The sequence below is a fragment of the Phocoena sinus genome, chromosome 12 (genome assembly GCF_008692025.1).
Source record: "Phocoena sinus isolate mPhoSin1 chromosome 12, mPhoSin1.pri, whole genome shotgun sequence".
In the NCBI taxonomy this organism is placed as follows: domain Eukaryota; kingdom Metazoa; phylum Chordata; class Mammalia; order Artiodactyla; family Phocoenidae; genus Phocoena; species Phocoena sinus.
The window spans coordinates 36,127,818-36,144,244 of NC_045774.1; the positions used below are offsets into that span (position 1 = coordinate 36,127,818).

At 39.1% G+C, this 16,427-nt stretch overlaps 1 protein-coding gene across 11 annotated transcripts in view; it reads right to left on the minus strand.

Annotated features, from left to right (window-relative positions):
- Positions 1–7,412: 7,412 nt before the first annotated feature.
- Positions 7,413–16,427, minus strand: part of NCOA7 (nuclear receptor coactivator 7) — a 158,626-nt gene continuing 149,611 nt past the window's right edge. For 9 of the 11 annotated variants that reach the window (XR_004352511.1, XR_004352509.1, XR_004352514.1 and 6 more), the window contains 5 exons: positions 15,503–15,655; positions 10,693–10,788; positions 10,168–10,241; positions 8,852–9,791; positions 7,413–8,624 (listed from right to left, as the gene is read on the minus strand). Coding sequence is in view for 2 of the 11 variants with exons in the window: in XM_032651065.1 (XP_032506956.1) it covers positions 9,656–9,791; positions 10,168–10,241; positions 10,693–10,788; positions 15,503–15,655 (459 nt within the window). In the remaining 9 variants the exon portion in view is untranslated. Of the gene's footprint in view, positions 9,792–10,167; positions 10,242–10,692; positions 10,789–15,502; positions 15,656–16,427 lie in introns of all 11 variants that reach the window. The other 2 variants (XM_032651065.1, XM_032651067.1) reach the window with 2 other exon arrangements.

The window sequence follows — 16,427 nt, forward strand, 5'->3', positions numbered from 1 at the left end:
TACACTTAGACTTTGCATTTCTGATAAAGAATTCAGCATAAACAAAGTTTGATGTGACCAACACCTTACCTTTGTCTGGCATTTTGCAATTTTCTAAGGCACTTTCATATATGTAAGTTAATTTGATTCTCATAACAAATCAGAGAAGTAGATTTTATTACCCCTATTGTAGAAATGGAGAAAATGAGACATAGGAAGATGAATCAGCCTACTCACGATCATTTAGTTGGTGGATGATAGAGGGATCCAGACCTTTAGTAGAACCAGACCAGAGGCACTTCTTTTCTCCCTCAAATCAATAGAAAACAGCTACCATGTAAATCAGCCCACCTCCATCATCTTGAAGTTAATGTAAATTTTCTTGTCAAGTTCACACCTGTATTTTTTCATAATCTCAAGGCCAATAAATCTCATCTTCACCATTCATTCTTTTTCTTGTTAAAAAAATTTTTTTAGTTTTCTTAACTGATAACCCAAAGCGTCTTATGCTTCTTTTTCCCCTAACGTTTTTTCCGTCTCTGACCTCTGAATCTCTTTCCACTTTAAAAGCCACAGTTTATTTGTGAGCACCCTAATCTGTATCCTCAGCTTCCTCACAGAACCATACCTTCACCTTCTTGCCTTAACTGAAACCTGGCATTCCCCCAAGGATATCACTTCCCTTGAGCATCGACAAACAAAAACTGCTTTTTCTCCCCACCTTCCAACATGCTGAGAGAGATTTGGAAGCAGTGTTGGCGTTCTCTAGCTTCTAACTGCCAGTCCAGGTGATCCCATTCCCACCTGTATGCAACTCCCCACCCTCTGCGCCCTTTCGAGTATCATGCTATAGCATGAAGCATAATCACATCGTGCACCAGCTTCTTGGTCACTCCCCCAGATTCACAGAGAGCTTCAGGACCTGGCGCACAAATGCTGCCAGACTCCCGCGTTATCTCAGACAACCTCAGCATCCGTGATTCATAGCTTCTCAATCACACAAAGGGATTCCAGTGCCCTTTGCCTACATTCCTCTTTAGCACAACTCATTCCTGTGGCAAAATCCTAGCTTGACATTTACCCAGATGCCCTGAAAACCTAAACTTTAGTGACTCTTCACACCTCTGAAAGCACCTGTCCCAGCAACTTCCTGACGTCTTAGTAATTTCTGTTCTTGATCTTTCTTCAATGCTTTCTGTTGCATTCCTACCTTCACTTCCTTCCCTACCCAGCATAAACCCCAAAAGCCCATCATTTCCCAGAATTGCTTCTGGGCACCCACCATGCCCTCCTTCTATTTTTGCTGTACTGCCAACTAACTTGCTATCACCTATGGTTATCTAATTGGTCAAAGACATGGGCTGGGGAGTCAGACTCCCTCAATATCTACCATTTAGTAGTGATTCCACCTTAGGTAAGTCATTAATTTTTCAGGGCTTCCATTTCCTCAATTGGGAAATAATAATAGAGTACTTATCTCATGACCATCACAAGTTATTGTAAAGATTAATTGAGATAATATATGTAAAGTGCTTAGGATAGTACCTGATGCATAAGCGCTCAATAAATATTTACTATTTGGATTGGCCAAGAAGTTCATCTGGGTTTTGAAAAACCCGAATGAACTTTTTGGCCAATCCAATATTATTACAAATAAACTGCTTGATGCTGCTTCTAAAAAAAAAATCACATAATCAAATTAATAAGTGCCAATACATGCCTAAATCTGCAAAGCAAAACACAAACATTTTTCACCTCTCTCCCTAGATATTGCCCACTTAAGGGAGATGCTTGAGAAAATACCCTTGTAGGGCCTGAGGACCTCTGATATCATCATGTTATCTATTTGTCCTCCTCATCAAAAAGGTAGATGGGATTAACAGACTGACTAATGTCTATTATTCTTAAGGTAGTAACAGCAAGGATTTTGTGTGACCGCTTCCCAGAAGACAGATTAGAAGAAGTAGGCATTAGACGTGAATAGACATCTCACAAAGGAGAAAAGATAAATGGCTAAGAAATACATTAACAGATGCTCATCTTCATTAATAGGGAAATACAAATTAGAACTACAATGAAATAATATTGCACATTCTTGAAGCTGGCAAAAACTAAGAAATCTAACAATATTGGACAGAATATTCTAATAGGCATGTAAATGGTACAATCACTTTGTGAAACATTGAGGGGTTATCTTGTAAAGCCAAATACATACTCCGTGGACCAGCTGTTCCATCCCAGTGAAGCTCTTTCTCATGGGCCTCAGGACAATGGTTAGAGCCAGACAAAACTGCAGGCAACTCTGTGCACTGACAGGAGAATGGATTAAATAGTGGTACATTCATACATTCACACAGAAGAATATTAACCCCACACACAAATGAAATATAGCAGCAATAACAACATGGAAGAATCTTAGAAACAATGTTGAAGGGAAAAGGAAAAAGCACATCTCTAACAAGTAAATGTATATATTGAATAGTATAATGACATTTTACATATATTAGTCCATTTAATTCTAACATCTCTTTGAGGAAGGTAGTATTGCTTTCATTTTACAGATGAGGAACCTGAGGCACAGAGAGTTTAAGTATTGATAACTTGCTGATAAGTGGAGGTTCCAGGATCTAGTTGACATTTACTTTATGCTTACACAGTACCACACACTTGCCTAGATTATTATTTTATAAAAAATGCTCCACATAAAATGTCCTTGATTTTTCTGCCTCATTTAATCTTTCTTCCAAAATCAACACAATGAGTTAGAACTGGAGAATCCAGTTTATCATATGCCTTTGCACTCTTTCAACCTTATCACAAAAGTGCAGGCTCACTGGATAGTTTGATCTTCCTTGAATGGTCTGAGCTATTTTCCAGATTTCACATGTGGAAACAGAATGTGACTCACTTTCAATGCCCTAAATTAGCCCTGAGGCCCTGGAACTTCCCTTCAGTCTATGCTTTTCAGAATGCCAGTAACCAAGAGATCTGAAAATGAAGGAATTCGTTTCCCAGGAAGCATCCACACACACCCCACCACCACCCTACCCCCCAGAAATCTCTTCCTCAGTCTTTACTTAATACCCCTAAGACCCAAAGGACAGAACTTGAGCAGCTAGAGGAAGGATCATTTCTTCCTGCCTCACAGTCTTAAGAATAATGCTTGTAAATTTGTGACTAAGCACTATATAGCAGGGAGGGGAGGAGAGCCAGGAATCCAGAACCTTTGTTTTATCCCCAAGTTCTTCTGCTTAGCTGTGCAATGTTGGGCAAATTCAAATTCTCTGGAGTTCATTTCCTTTAGTTATGCACTTTGCTCAGTTAGACTTGACAAACATCTATCGAACGACTCCTAGGTGCCGTGCACCCTGCCAAGCACTGGGCTATGGGGATGCATAAGACCTCGTTAGCTACAGAGGACCTCCCAGCCATTAAAGAGCTGTCTTTCCAGAGTGGAAAACTATGGATCTTGGTGCCTGAGGTGGTTAAGCAGAGTGTGGGTAACCTTGTGGTGGAGATGTTGTAGAGACTACACAACGGTCAGCATACTGTTGTGGTTAAGAGCTCAGCTCTGGGGTCAGTCATAACTATAGATATCCTGGCTTTAACCCTCATGAACTCTGTGACTTCAGGCAAGTTACCTAACCTGAAGAATCAGTTTACTCATCTCTAACACACAGATAATAATTAAACTATATTCGATTTGAGGATCAAATATGATAAATGCATATAAAAGGAGGGTGAAAGTCATGATAAATAAATGTTACCTGTCTTCCTCATTCTCCTCTTCATATTATTATTGTTAATACATCATTTATTGCTCAGCAAGGTGTTGTTGCAGGGTTTGGAGATTTAGAAGTCGTCCATCAATCTTGCTCAGCTCTAGCTAACTCACTGGAGGATGGTACTTTAGATGGATATTCAGATCTTGTCCCAAGACCTTTCCTGAAGATGTTGACATGTGTTAATGGGATGATTACAGGCCAGTGAAAAGTGAAGTTGACCTTGGAGGAGGTTACTTCTAAATGTTCTGAAGTATGAGGGATGGTGTAATTAAGCACAGAATAAGCAAGAGGATGCATTTTAGATAAAGTGAGGATGTGTTAATACATTCTATTGGGAGAGGTTTAAATAAAGAGTGAAAATCATGCTGAATAAACTTGACTTGATCTAAAAAATTATGGTCCGGAAATTTTATCAGAAGTAAATGATGAATATGACTACAAAGAAATTGTAATTAACTTCTCATGTATTAAAAATGCATGTATTTCAAAAATATAAACTGAGCAAAATATTTGCTATATTTTGTCATGTTTATGACAAAGGGCTAATTTTGTGAGTATACTAAAGAAATCTTACAAATCAGTAAGATGACGAATAACTCAATAGAAAAATGGATAAAAGACTCAGACAAAATATTCAGGAAAAAAGACACAAATCTGGCCAATGCATGTGGGAAGATGTTCAACATCATTCATGATTAGAATATGAAACTTAAGATAACATTCAGCAAAGATTAAAAAGAGATCAGTATAACCAATATTAGTGAGAGTGTGAGGTAACTAACTGGCATACTCATACACAGTTGGTGTAAACTAGTATAACTTTTAGGGAGGAGTAATTAATATATCTTTTAATATAAAAAGTGCATATACTCTGACTCGCTGCTAAAAGTTATCTTACAAATATACAAATTCATAATGCACAAAGTTCTATATGCAAGGATGTTCACTAAGAATTATTTGTAATAGCCAAAAAAAATCCATTAGTGAAGAACTGTTTAAACAATGACAGATCCATGCAATGAATAATGAGGTAAGTCTACCTATATCGATACAAAATGATGTTCATAGTATATTGTTAAATCAGAAAGACAAACTAAAGAACAGTGTGCATAGTATGCTTCTGTTTATATGAAGAAGATATAAATAAGGATATATGCATAGAAATGCCCTAGAAGGAAACACAAGGAACTTTTGTGGTTGTTACCTCTGCGGATATAGGGGAGGAAATGTTTGTCTTTTACTGAATTCCCTGTGTACTGTTTGATCCACCAGCCTGTAGAGATTGTGGTTAAACCATGGACTGCTGTGGGGATTAAAGGCTGAATTGATTGGCTGAATTCCCATGTTTTCAAAATATGTCAAGGTAAGGAGGATTTTTTAGCTGCAGAGACGTGAGAAGACATGCCTTATCATCCAAGTTTGTTGAATGTGAATGTTTCTTGTAGGTGTTTCTTGTTTAGCATATTCCTCAGTGTAACCTCAGAGTTATATTAAGCTAGAGCAAGGTTACTTTTTGTAACCCTATAAGTGGAGTGGTTGATGAAATGATGGGCTCTTGTTGACAGGGAAATACGACACCAAGATTATCTAATCGTCTCTTTTCTTATGCCTTTTGATCGCCCTTCATTCTAACAGGCTGATATTGAAAACTCTCTCCACAGGCAGGCAGGTTCTCTGGGTGTGCAGGGGGCCATTGGGCATCCCAGCTGGCAAACTTAATAAGGAAGATTGGTCACTGAATAGAACTGTTTGAGGCATTTTGGGCAGTTCATTAATCCTTGATGATTCTGAAATTGGTTGCACAATTCTGCATAAGGATTACATTGTTTTTCCTTCCTGTGGTTCATTGTGATTGTGGATGGGTGCCTGGTGAGGGGTATGGCTCCTATAGGACTGCCATGGCAGTAGAATGTCCAATATGCCAACAAAACACATACTGATGGCCAAGGCAGGAAATGTTTATTTGAGACAAGGCCTGGGCACTGGGAGAGGTTTTTCGTTATTTTTCATTAAAGATGAGGATCAGTAATGCTATAGAGATCTAAGTTTTCAGTGTAATCAGGGAACTGAACCCTCTGGTCTCTTTATTAGTTGATGACCTAAGCAGTGAGACACACTGTTACTTTAGGTGGTACCACGTTTTGTAAGGATCCATAATGGCAGGGACAAATCAAAGTACTGAGAACTAAAGGTTCTCTGTGGCGAGGGAGTAACAGTCTGAGTTCATTGCTGATGACATAACGATTTGGCCGTGCCAAATCTTGATCTCAAGCTGTGCTGTTCAATATGGCAGCCACTGGCCACATGTGGCTAAACTTAAATACTTTAATATTAAATAAAATTAATAAGATTAAGTGAATTAAATAAAAATTCAGCTCCTCAGTCATCCAAGTCACATTTCAAGTGTTCAACACCAGTGTGGTAAGCTAGTGGCGACCGTAAAGGACAACGCACATTCATGGAACAGTTCTATCAGAATAGAATGTTCTGTTGAGCAGCACTGATCTAGAAAATAAATAGGTCTCCAAAGATATTCAATCAAAAAACACCATTTGGATGCTTGCTTGACCATACCAGGGAGTCTCTGTCTGGTTTTTATTCTGAACCACTAGAGATCTGAAGTAGAAGGGTGGAGGCAGTAGGATTTTAGATTTCGGTGTGAATTGTAAAGTCTCATTTTTTCAGTTAAGATACCTTTTGTTGGCAGATCACTGTGGATAATGGTCATAGGCAAGGAGGTAGGAAGATGCGATGCTCTGAGGTTAGGGCTTACCCTGAATGAGGAGTGAGTGACCTGACTGGGCAGAAGGAAGTAGTCAAAGGTACTTTTGATACTTGAACAAAGGGCCAGTACAGCTGTTTAGTTTCTGGAACTTCCTTTGGTTTCTGACCTCCATACCTTTCTGTATCTGATTATATTGGTAAAAATACGTTAGGCATCCTAAGAAGAACATGAATCTCAGCTTCCCTTTCTGGTTTAAGAGATTCTTAATGACTTCCTCAAAAGGAAAGTACTTCTTTTATTAGTCCTGTTTCATATGCCTCTAAAACTTTAAAAGGATTTAAGGAAAGGGAAATCAAATGAAGGCCAATACTACTTCTCACACTAGTTCAGGGTGTCCCTGGTGGCTTGTAGCATGGGGCTGTATCTAAATCATTTTCAACAGAGTCTGGTGAGACATTTGGTTGCCCCCTCCCATCCACATCTTTTGAAGTAGACTCATGAACTGAGGAATTGGCAAGGAACGAACACTGTTTGAGGTCTTCATCTTTAGGGGCTAGGAGACAGGATGTCAAAGAAAATCAGAGGGTAAGGTAAGGTGTCTCTCATGGAAGTTAGGAAGTAGGTCAAGAGAGAGATGTTAAAAAGAAAGTCACTATTCAAAGAACAGCTAGGATTAAGAACAGAGAAACTGCTAGACAGGGCCAAGAGTTTTCTCTAGTAACTGTAACAGGAGCAGTTTTCATGAACTGATGAAAGAATAGGAGAGTGGCTACGGGGAACAAAGAGGGAATTTCCAAGGCAGCAATAAAAACATGAGCACTGGACCTTATTTATTTAGTCTTGGATACTTCATCATCCTCTCATTCAAGTAAAAGCTCTAGCATGCAATAAATACTTGTTGAATGAATCCTCAGGAAAGAAAGTCACACTGAATGCATAAATTCCTTTATTGAAAATATTGGGCTAGCACTGCATTACATATATTCAGTATCCATAAATGAAGGGCCACACATTTCTGATTGGACAATACTGTTTTAAATAGAGAACACAGCATCTGAATATGCTCTCACAAGTATAAGATCATGGACTAAACTAGGTAGGAGTGAACTATATGCAAAATGACCATTTCGTTAATAGCATATGGTTGCAAATGGCATAAATGGTAAACGTGATCATCATGAGACATTCCTGGTATCTCACACCAACACATAATTTAACAAGCAGATTAAGGTTAAACTGCCAATAAGTTGTTAATCAAGAGTTCTCAGTAGAACTTGGGTGAAAGTGCACCCAGGCTATAGACTTAAGATTTTATAGCGTTCATTTAAACTTGCATGGAATGTGGGTGGAGTAAAATAACTGTTGATCTGACAGGAGGCCACTTGGCAATTTGTTTGTTCTCTTTTATAAATAGTCTAAAATAAGAGAATAAGCTAAAGGAAATATTCTGCCAGCTTAAGGCCAACATTCTAAGAACTGTTTACTTCTTTAAAATGCAGGTATATAAACACTACTTTTTATTAATTTTTCCTTCAAAGATCACTGGGTATGTAACTTATGACAGACCACTTTCTCAGCTTTGGCTATCATTTGACATTTTTTTCCATTAGCAGTCTTTGGCTTTCATAAACGTCTGACAGTCAATAATATTTGTTAAAATTTTAACAAGTCTTTATTGTTAACTTTAATAAAAGAGTGTTTTATGATGTGAAAGTGAGTTGATATTAAAAAACAAGTTTTTACTTTTTATTCCAATTTTGGTATGAATGCATTTCTTTGCATTGATTTTTCTCAAATAAAAGAGTCTAGAAATCAAGACAATTGGGATAATTTGACCTTTTTTTTCATTTGATATAAAATATACAGAAATTAAAACAGTCTCATTTCAAACAGAGGCCTGTTCATTAACGTAAAAACTTGGGGAAAATTATGCAAAAAAATCCAATAAAAATACAATTTTTGTTATTAACGCGTGATTTTATAAGAAGCAAAACATTTTCTTTTCAAAAGCAGGGTTTGTTCTAAATCTAGGATCATAAAGGTATACATTTCTGTAAATATCAACTTATGACTGAGAGAAATAGCTTATTTTTCTTTTACACAGTTATGTTCAGAGTAAATAACTAAAAATGTACCTTTTTTTTTTTTTTTTTTTTTTTTTCCGGTACGCGGGCCTCTCACTGTTGTGGCCTCTCCCCTTGCGGAGCACCGGCTCCGGACGCGCTGGCTCAGCGGCCATGGCTCACGGGCCCAGCCGCTCCGCGGCATGTGGGATCCTCCCGGACCGGGGCACGAACCCGTGTCCCCTGCATCGGCAGGCAGACTCTCAACCACTGCGCCACCAGGGAAGCCCAAAATGTACCTTTTTAATGACTAAATGGAAAGCTGGCCTACAACAGTCAAATCAATAAACACTGGTATTGAGTTTTAAAAAATTCAGAATTATGTGTGTATATATATGTGTGTATACATATATATATTTGGACATTAAGCAGCACATACATATACATATCACCCTAAACAATCAGGGCAAAAAAAATTTAATATAAAACTATATAAACCAAGTGGGTTTGTTGCCAAAACATAGCACAAAATGTATACATTTCTTTATTTCAAAATTTGACACATTAAAAGAAAAAACTGCCAACACATTTCAGACAATATACTAGAAATAATAAATAAAACAGTTTTTAAAAATCATATATTCCCTTTAAGTGCTGTGCACTTTGAATTTTTCTAAATGAGACTAAACTTTTCCATGGCAAACAACAGTATGCTGTACATTTTGGTAATGAAAATTATATTGATAAATATACAAGGAATGTATATATTTCCACAGTATTTTCTTTTTCACAGTTAACAAAAATAAAAATTGCATTCAACTCACATCTATAAATATTCTGATTCCTCACTGTATGGATTTGAAGGAAGTGAGAGTATAAAGTCTTTCAACAATCTGGACTTCAAATTTCTTTCTTCATCGTCTGCCTTCCACATGTACCTTTCAGAATCTCTCTGCAATGTGATCACACGCTGAGATGAAGGCAGAAAGAAAGCACTATGATGGGATGAGGCAGTCTGGGCTGGGGCTTGCTCTTCCAGCCAGCTTTAGCAGGGCTGATTGAACCCAGTCTTTTTAATGTCGTATTTTAAGGCAGTCTGAATTTCACTCGAATGTCCATACCTCGAGATCCTGAACTATGAAGTCTTCCTTTTTGGAAAGAATATCATTATTAAAAGTGCTGCAGGAGTTGCTTCGTCCATGGTATAAATCAGCATCTAGCCATAAACCAAATCGTCCCCTGAAAAGGTTAATAGAATGGTGAAAACATTTCAATTTTATGTGCACACTTTCTGTCCTCCCTTGCCCCAACTTCTTTCTTTTATGCTGTAGACAGACAAAACCCTAAACTGCTTGTAAAACAAAAGGTACATTTCCTTTATTTCATTTAAATGACCCATCTTTCCTAAAAGACGGGTGGCAGTAGTCCCTCATTTAGACACATAAATAAGTCATTTTATCTTCAATTCTTAGTGTCATGTGTTAGACCACACTGTCCTAAATAATCGAAGCACATGGACTAGCTAAAATCACCTGACACCAAAGTTTCAGTTACCTGGGTCAAAACAGGCTCACTCAGGTCAGGTGGTAATTAATAATAACAACAAAAACCTTACCCTCCACCACCAAGTTCCAAAGAACTTATGTCTCCATTGATAAAGTATGAGTTTTCTCCACTCCACTTAAAGACCTTAGGACAGAAACACAAGACAGAGAACAGACATTTCAATCTGGAGAATTCACGAAGAGGGAGTAAGTGCACAGTATCTGTGTGTGTGCAAGGGCACTACCCATTGGCTGAGGAAGCTCCTGACGGCCAGACCTCTCCCACACCAGGATGAGATCTCCAAAGGGGTTATGAGGTAGGAAAGACCTCTCAGACACATGTTGGCTCTGACTTGCAACCCCTCCCTGATCTTAGACCATGCAAAAGAGCAGTTCCCAAGGCCTGGGGAGGGAATCTAAGCGGTTTCTGTGCTGCAGTCATGAAGTGCTGGCCAGGCTAGAGTGAGGCCAGATGAGGTTACCTCGAGTAACGGGATGGGACAGCTGCTGCTCCAACCACAGCCCCCATCTCCAACCCCACCGACCCTCCTGACACCGTGACACCAGGAAGTTGGGTATTTCTTTCATCTAGGTACCTTGAAGTTAGGGCTAAACGTGTAGAGAAAAGTTTCGCCTGTGCCATAATAGTGATCACTGAACTTGAAAGGATGAGTTGCATATGCTCCAAAAATCTGTCAAAAGAAAACAGAAACCTTATCTACTTTCAACCATAAACCTCCCAAAAAAAAGACTTTCTGAAATATTTTAGCACAATCCTATTCTGAGATCTCATTCAGCAAAGATCATTACTAAATCAGAGTTCCTAAATAAAAAAGACCACCATCCAACAAATAAAATGTCCCCAGTTCTCATTAGAACCCAAGTGGCTTAGAGAACTTATCTGTCAAAGGCCAACAATTGCTCCAGTTTTAAAAGACTTCCGAAGTCCACTATAGAGACAAATTTCTTCTAGTGAATACAGAGGACATACTGGAAACATTAAATAACAAGATGCATCTTGCACACAGAAATGAGTGGTTGAGAGAATGAAGGCATATCTCTGATGTGTTTTCTAAGTAAAATTGTGGCCAGAGGTTTCCCTGGAGAAAATAAATTTTTCTCTCCTTTGATTCGAAAAATGAGTTTTCAACATACTTATTAAAACTGCATAATAATGTGACTGATCCAGTATATCTTAGTTCAAAATGGCTTTTAAGAAAAAAGTAACAATTCCATAATACTGTGGGCTTTAAAGGTGGTTTAGATGTATCTGAATCAATGATTTTTCTATTATTTCTTATTGGGGTTGGAAGGAGTAGTCTTTTCAGAACACGCATGTCCACTGCTTCAGCTTCCTATCCTCTGCTCAGATCCTGACCAGTGCGTGCAGGAGTGAGGACTGGCAAGAATATATATTCTGGAAATGTCCCTAGGTGATTCTGATATATTTTCTCCAAATCCCACTTGAGAAACAATGCTTTTTTTTTTAATATTTATTTATTTGGTTGTGCTGGGTCTTAGTTGTGGCATGCGGGCTCCTTAGTTGCAGCTCGCTGGCTCCTTAGTTTTGGCATGTGAACTCTGAGTTGTGGCATGCATGTGGGATTTAGTTCCCTGACCAGGGATCGAACCCGGGCCCCTGGCATTGGGAGCGTGGAGTCTTAACCACTGCGCCACCAGGGAAGTCCCAAGAAACAACGCTTTAAATGGAGTCTACCTGAAAAATGTCTTATAAGTTTTCAAACTAATTTAAATTGGATTATCATCATCATGGAATCTCTTCTTTACCAAGTACACTCAGTTCCTAGCTCCTTGAAATACTAAAAATTAGGTAGAGTAGAAGTCTAGAATCTCTTTCTAACCCATGTTCTTCATACCAAAACCTGTCCCTAGAGCTGTTAAGAACAAGGAAAAAACAGTAACAAATTTTCTTAGCAACCATGGAAATCTGTTTAAGCACTGGAGATATGATGATACTAAGAAATTACTGTTAACTTTTTAGGTATATAGCATTATGGTTATGTAAGAAAATGTCCATTTTATTTTTTTCTATTAATTAACTTAGAAAGAAATTGTAGAATAATGGTATTGTTGGGTCTATACCATCGAAAATTTTAACATGTTTGACAGTAATAGAACAAAGGAATCCAGGGGAATGAATGAAGATAGCCCAAAGTGGTAAAAGGAAGGTTAATATGACAAAACCTATAAATGTATAATTGCTCTCCTTTCTTCTCTCAGCTTTCTTAGTAGATAAAAATTATACAAACAGCTATGTAACAGTTTATTGTTGAGTTTGTAATATATATCAACGTAATATAACAAAATTACCACAAAAAGTGGAAAGATGTCATAGAGCAATATAGGAGTAACATTTCTATATTTCACTGGAATTAAGTTAATATAGATCGGACTCTATTACCTGATGATTGTTCTATTATTTTCCACAATGCTTTGTGGTGTAAATTACTCCACGGTCTCATTCAATTAAATTTGGGCCCCTTTGCAGGGGTAGTTTCTGTGGCCAGTCTATGAAGTTTATCCTGACTCCAGGAAGGCTCTCCTTAACTGTCTCTTTCCCCGGTTCTCTCTGGTAAACTAGATGGTCTACAGCTTAGTTTGCTGCCTTCATGGAACTACCAGCCTCCTCTTAGTTGTTTACCGCCAAAATTTTCATTGTTCTCTAGAGTGTCCCTTGGCTTGACCTTCCCCATGTTCTTCTAAATAACGTCAGTTCCTTTGGAGAGAGCTTCTGAGCTATATGTTTTACGGTCCGCCTCTTCCCCTGGAGCTGGGGGCTGGACAGTGGCCTGCTTTTCTCAAAGGTACAATCCTGTTTTATGAGCAGGGTGCTGGGCAGGGGCAGTAGCCACTGGTCTTGGCTCCGCTCACCTGACATGGAACTTCTGCCCTATGTGCTGGAGCAAGGGCAGCAGAGACCCCTGTATTCTCAGCCTGCCATGCAGAAGGTAGAGCAACTGTCCTCTGAGAAGGGGCTGGTCAGAGGAAGAAAGCCCTGAAACTTAGCCTCTGAAACAGAGATCTTGGGTAGGGGATAAGACATGCTGGGGACCTGCCCCTAAAGGAGGCATATCATAGTCTTTGCCTGGGAGCTGGCAGCTGAGGGATCCTCATCTTGTCCACACGTGCCCAGAAGGAAGCTTCTGTCTGAACAGAGGTTGGGGGAGGGAGCAGGCTGTGCCTTCAAATGCCACAGAATCTCACTATTATTACTGGGCTTCATTAGATTTTCTTAAATAAATGGTTCTTCACTTGCTGTATGCCCTTAGGGCAATTTCCAGAGATTGTTGTTGTTTTTAAATGATTGTTGTTTTTATAATTCCCATCAGTAATGATTGTTTCACTGGGGATTGATTCTGTAGAACTCCTCATGCCTGCCATTCTGCATGTGTAATGCTTTTATCTTAGAATTTTATATAATTCATTTCCAGATAAACTTACAGGTGTTGTTCTATCATGTTCCCAAACACAGCAAGCCGCATCCTTGCCTTGGGGGTAGGTGGGGTGGGGAAAGCTGAGTTATGCCTTCAAATAACACAAATGCCTCCAGGGCACCAGATCCAGTAAGATTATACCTCTAGACAAACAGTGTAATCTTCAGGTATAGGCAGGCCTCCTTTACGTATCTGCTGATAGGAAGCTGAGCACTACTGTGCTCTGGGAGGCTAACACATTCCCCAACAAGTTATCTTTTGGTAAATTAATAGAACTAATCTATACTTACGGTGCAGGTACGTGTGTGTGTGTGTGTGTGTGTGTGTGTGTGTGTGTGTGTGTGTGTGTGTGTGTGGTCTAAAACCATCCAGCCCTATCTCATCTAAAAAGTAGCACCTAACTTTGCAAACATTTCACTAAATCCCTACGTAATTCCATTTTAAACCTTTGTTATTATTATTTAAATTTTTAACTTGACTCTCCCTACTGTTCAGCTTGGACTATGATTAAATAAAGTGTTCTCAATCAGTAAATGACAGTAGGAACAATGATAGTAACTAAACTATTCCTCACAACTCTTAATCTACTTACAGGAATGATCACCATTGAGAAAGACAGTGCCCTTCTTTCTGCTAATTTTTCCCAAGACAAATTATGACAGCAAAAATCTATTTCCCCTAAAATGATCCCAATTATATGGCTTCTCAGTAAGCTCCCCAATGCTTAATAGTGCCCCACATCTAACAGACAGTCATTATACATTTTCTGAATGGATGAATAAATAAATGGTTGTCAAGTAAACCCTGCTTCCAAATGCCAGGAAGAGAAAATAATGACACCTACAAAAAGGGTAAAGAAATTTCTTCTTGCTATGATATAGACCAAGTTGAAATGAATAAAGAGCAGACTTGAAAGATGCTTTCCTTTTGTGAAGCAGAAGTCAGCCTGGATGGTACATGAAAGAAACTTGGACAGATTCCACTCATACTCCAGGCTGACCAAGTGAAGAATTATTAGCTTAGGGGAGATGGGGATAATATCTAGATTTCACCAGTGCCTCCAAGACCGACAGCAACGTGGGTGAAAGTGCACTAAGCAATGGTCCAGAGCATTTTCTCCTGTTTCGTAACAACTGGGCCCTTCAGGTACAACACACCATGGCCTTAACTGGCTCTCCATCTCAGCAACTATGCAGGCAAGGTTGGTGGGCACTACTTCAGCTACCTGGAAGAAGTTCTGGTATGGCACTGGAACTGCTTTCTGCAACTATATCCAAATCTAGACTTGACTTTTCTTCCAGCTTCTCCAGTTTTAGGTTACAGAATATCATTATAGTATATATATATTATAGTATATATATATTATATATATATTATATATATAGTATATATATATATATATATATATACTCCATGATGAGTACAGGAAAAAAATTCCTTAGAATGTGACTGTATTTGGAGAGACACTCCATTTTCTTTTTTAGAGATGCATTCTGAAGTATGTAGAGGTGAAATGACATAATAATTGGGATTTACTTCAAAATACTTCAGGGAAGAAAAGCCAACAAAGGAAAGCATGAAGTGTATGTGGCACAGTCCTGCTAACTGTAGAATCTCAGTGATGAGAGGTCATTGTATTAGTCTCTCTACTGTTGTGTAGGTTTGAAAAGCTTCATTAAAAAAAAATGTTCCTTGGGCTTCCCTGGTAGCGCAGGGGTTGAGAGTCCGCCTGCCGATGCAGGGGACACGGGCTCGTGCCCTGGTCCAGGAAGATCCCACATGCCGCGGAGCGGCTGGGCCCGTGGGCCATGGCCGCTGAGCCTGCGCATCCGGAGCCTGTGCTCCACAACGGGAGACGCCACAACAGTGAGAGGCCCGCGTACCGCAAAAAAAAAAAAAAAAAAAAAAAAAAAAAAAAAAAATGTTCCTCTATAAGAGGAACAAGCCTCACCTGATTATCCATATCTTTGATGACCAATAGGACAGGACTGTCTAGTGATGCTGACTTCCGGTAGAGAGTTTTCAAGCTGGTCCCATGCTCTAATGTGCTGTATACGAGACTCCATGGATACCCCTGTACCCTTGCTGGAAGGCGTCGGGCCAGCTGTGAATCCAAAGATGAAGATGTAAATACACAGTTTGCCTACAAATCACTCATGAATTTGTAGCACAAAACTGATGCCTGTGGCTCAAACTCGATAATTACACTACTTCCATATTGCTCCCCTATACTCTAGCAAATATTTGCCACTATAAACCAAGAAGGGAAAATCATCCCTTGGCAGGGACGCTCCCCAGAGCATGCATTCCCTCTCAGGGATGATCCTGAAGGGTCACTATGCCACTATATATTTGAAGATATAGCACCTAGCTTGCTAAAGAGGTATGAATTAGACACAGGCTCTCTTGTTTACACTTCAACCTGACTTTCACCAAGCAGTTCATGTTTCTCGAATTGTTCTTTCTAAACCTTCAAAGGCTCAGAGCTGCTACTGACAGCTGTAAATTCCCACCAAAGTGAGAACAAGAAGACACGGGTGTTTTATGCTAGTAATCAGATGTAGTCTGTCCTCATTACACTTGTATCTTTCACTTACATTAATATTTAACTTAAACTTGGCTGCCGTAAATATCAATAATGCGTATCTCTTCAAAAGTACACACAAAGGAGGCTATATAAAATGTTGAAGTCCTCAAGAATGCTTGACATAGTTCTAGAATCAGCATGAACTCCATCCCTGTAACTGCTTGGTCAAGTCGCCTAGCTTTCCTGGGCCTTCAGAGATGGCATTTGTAAATTGAGGGACTTGAACTTCATGATTCTTTAAGGTCTCTGAAATTCAGGTTTCTAAGCTGACCGATGGGGGAAGCACAAG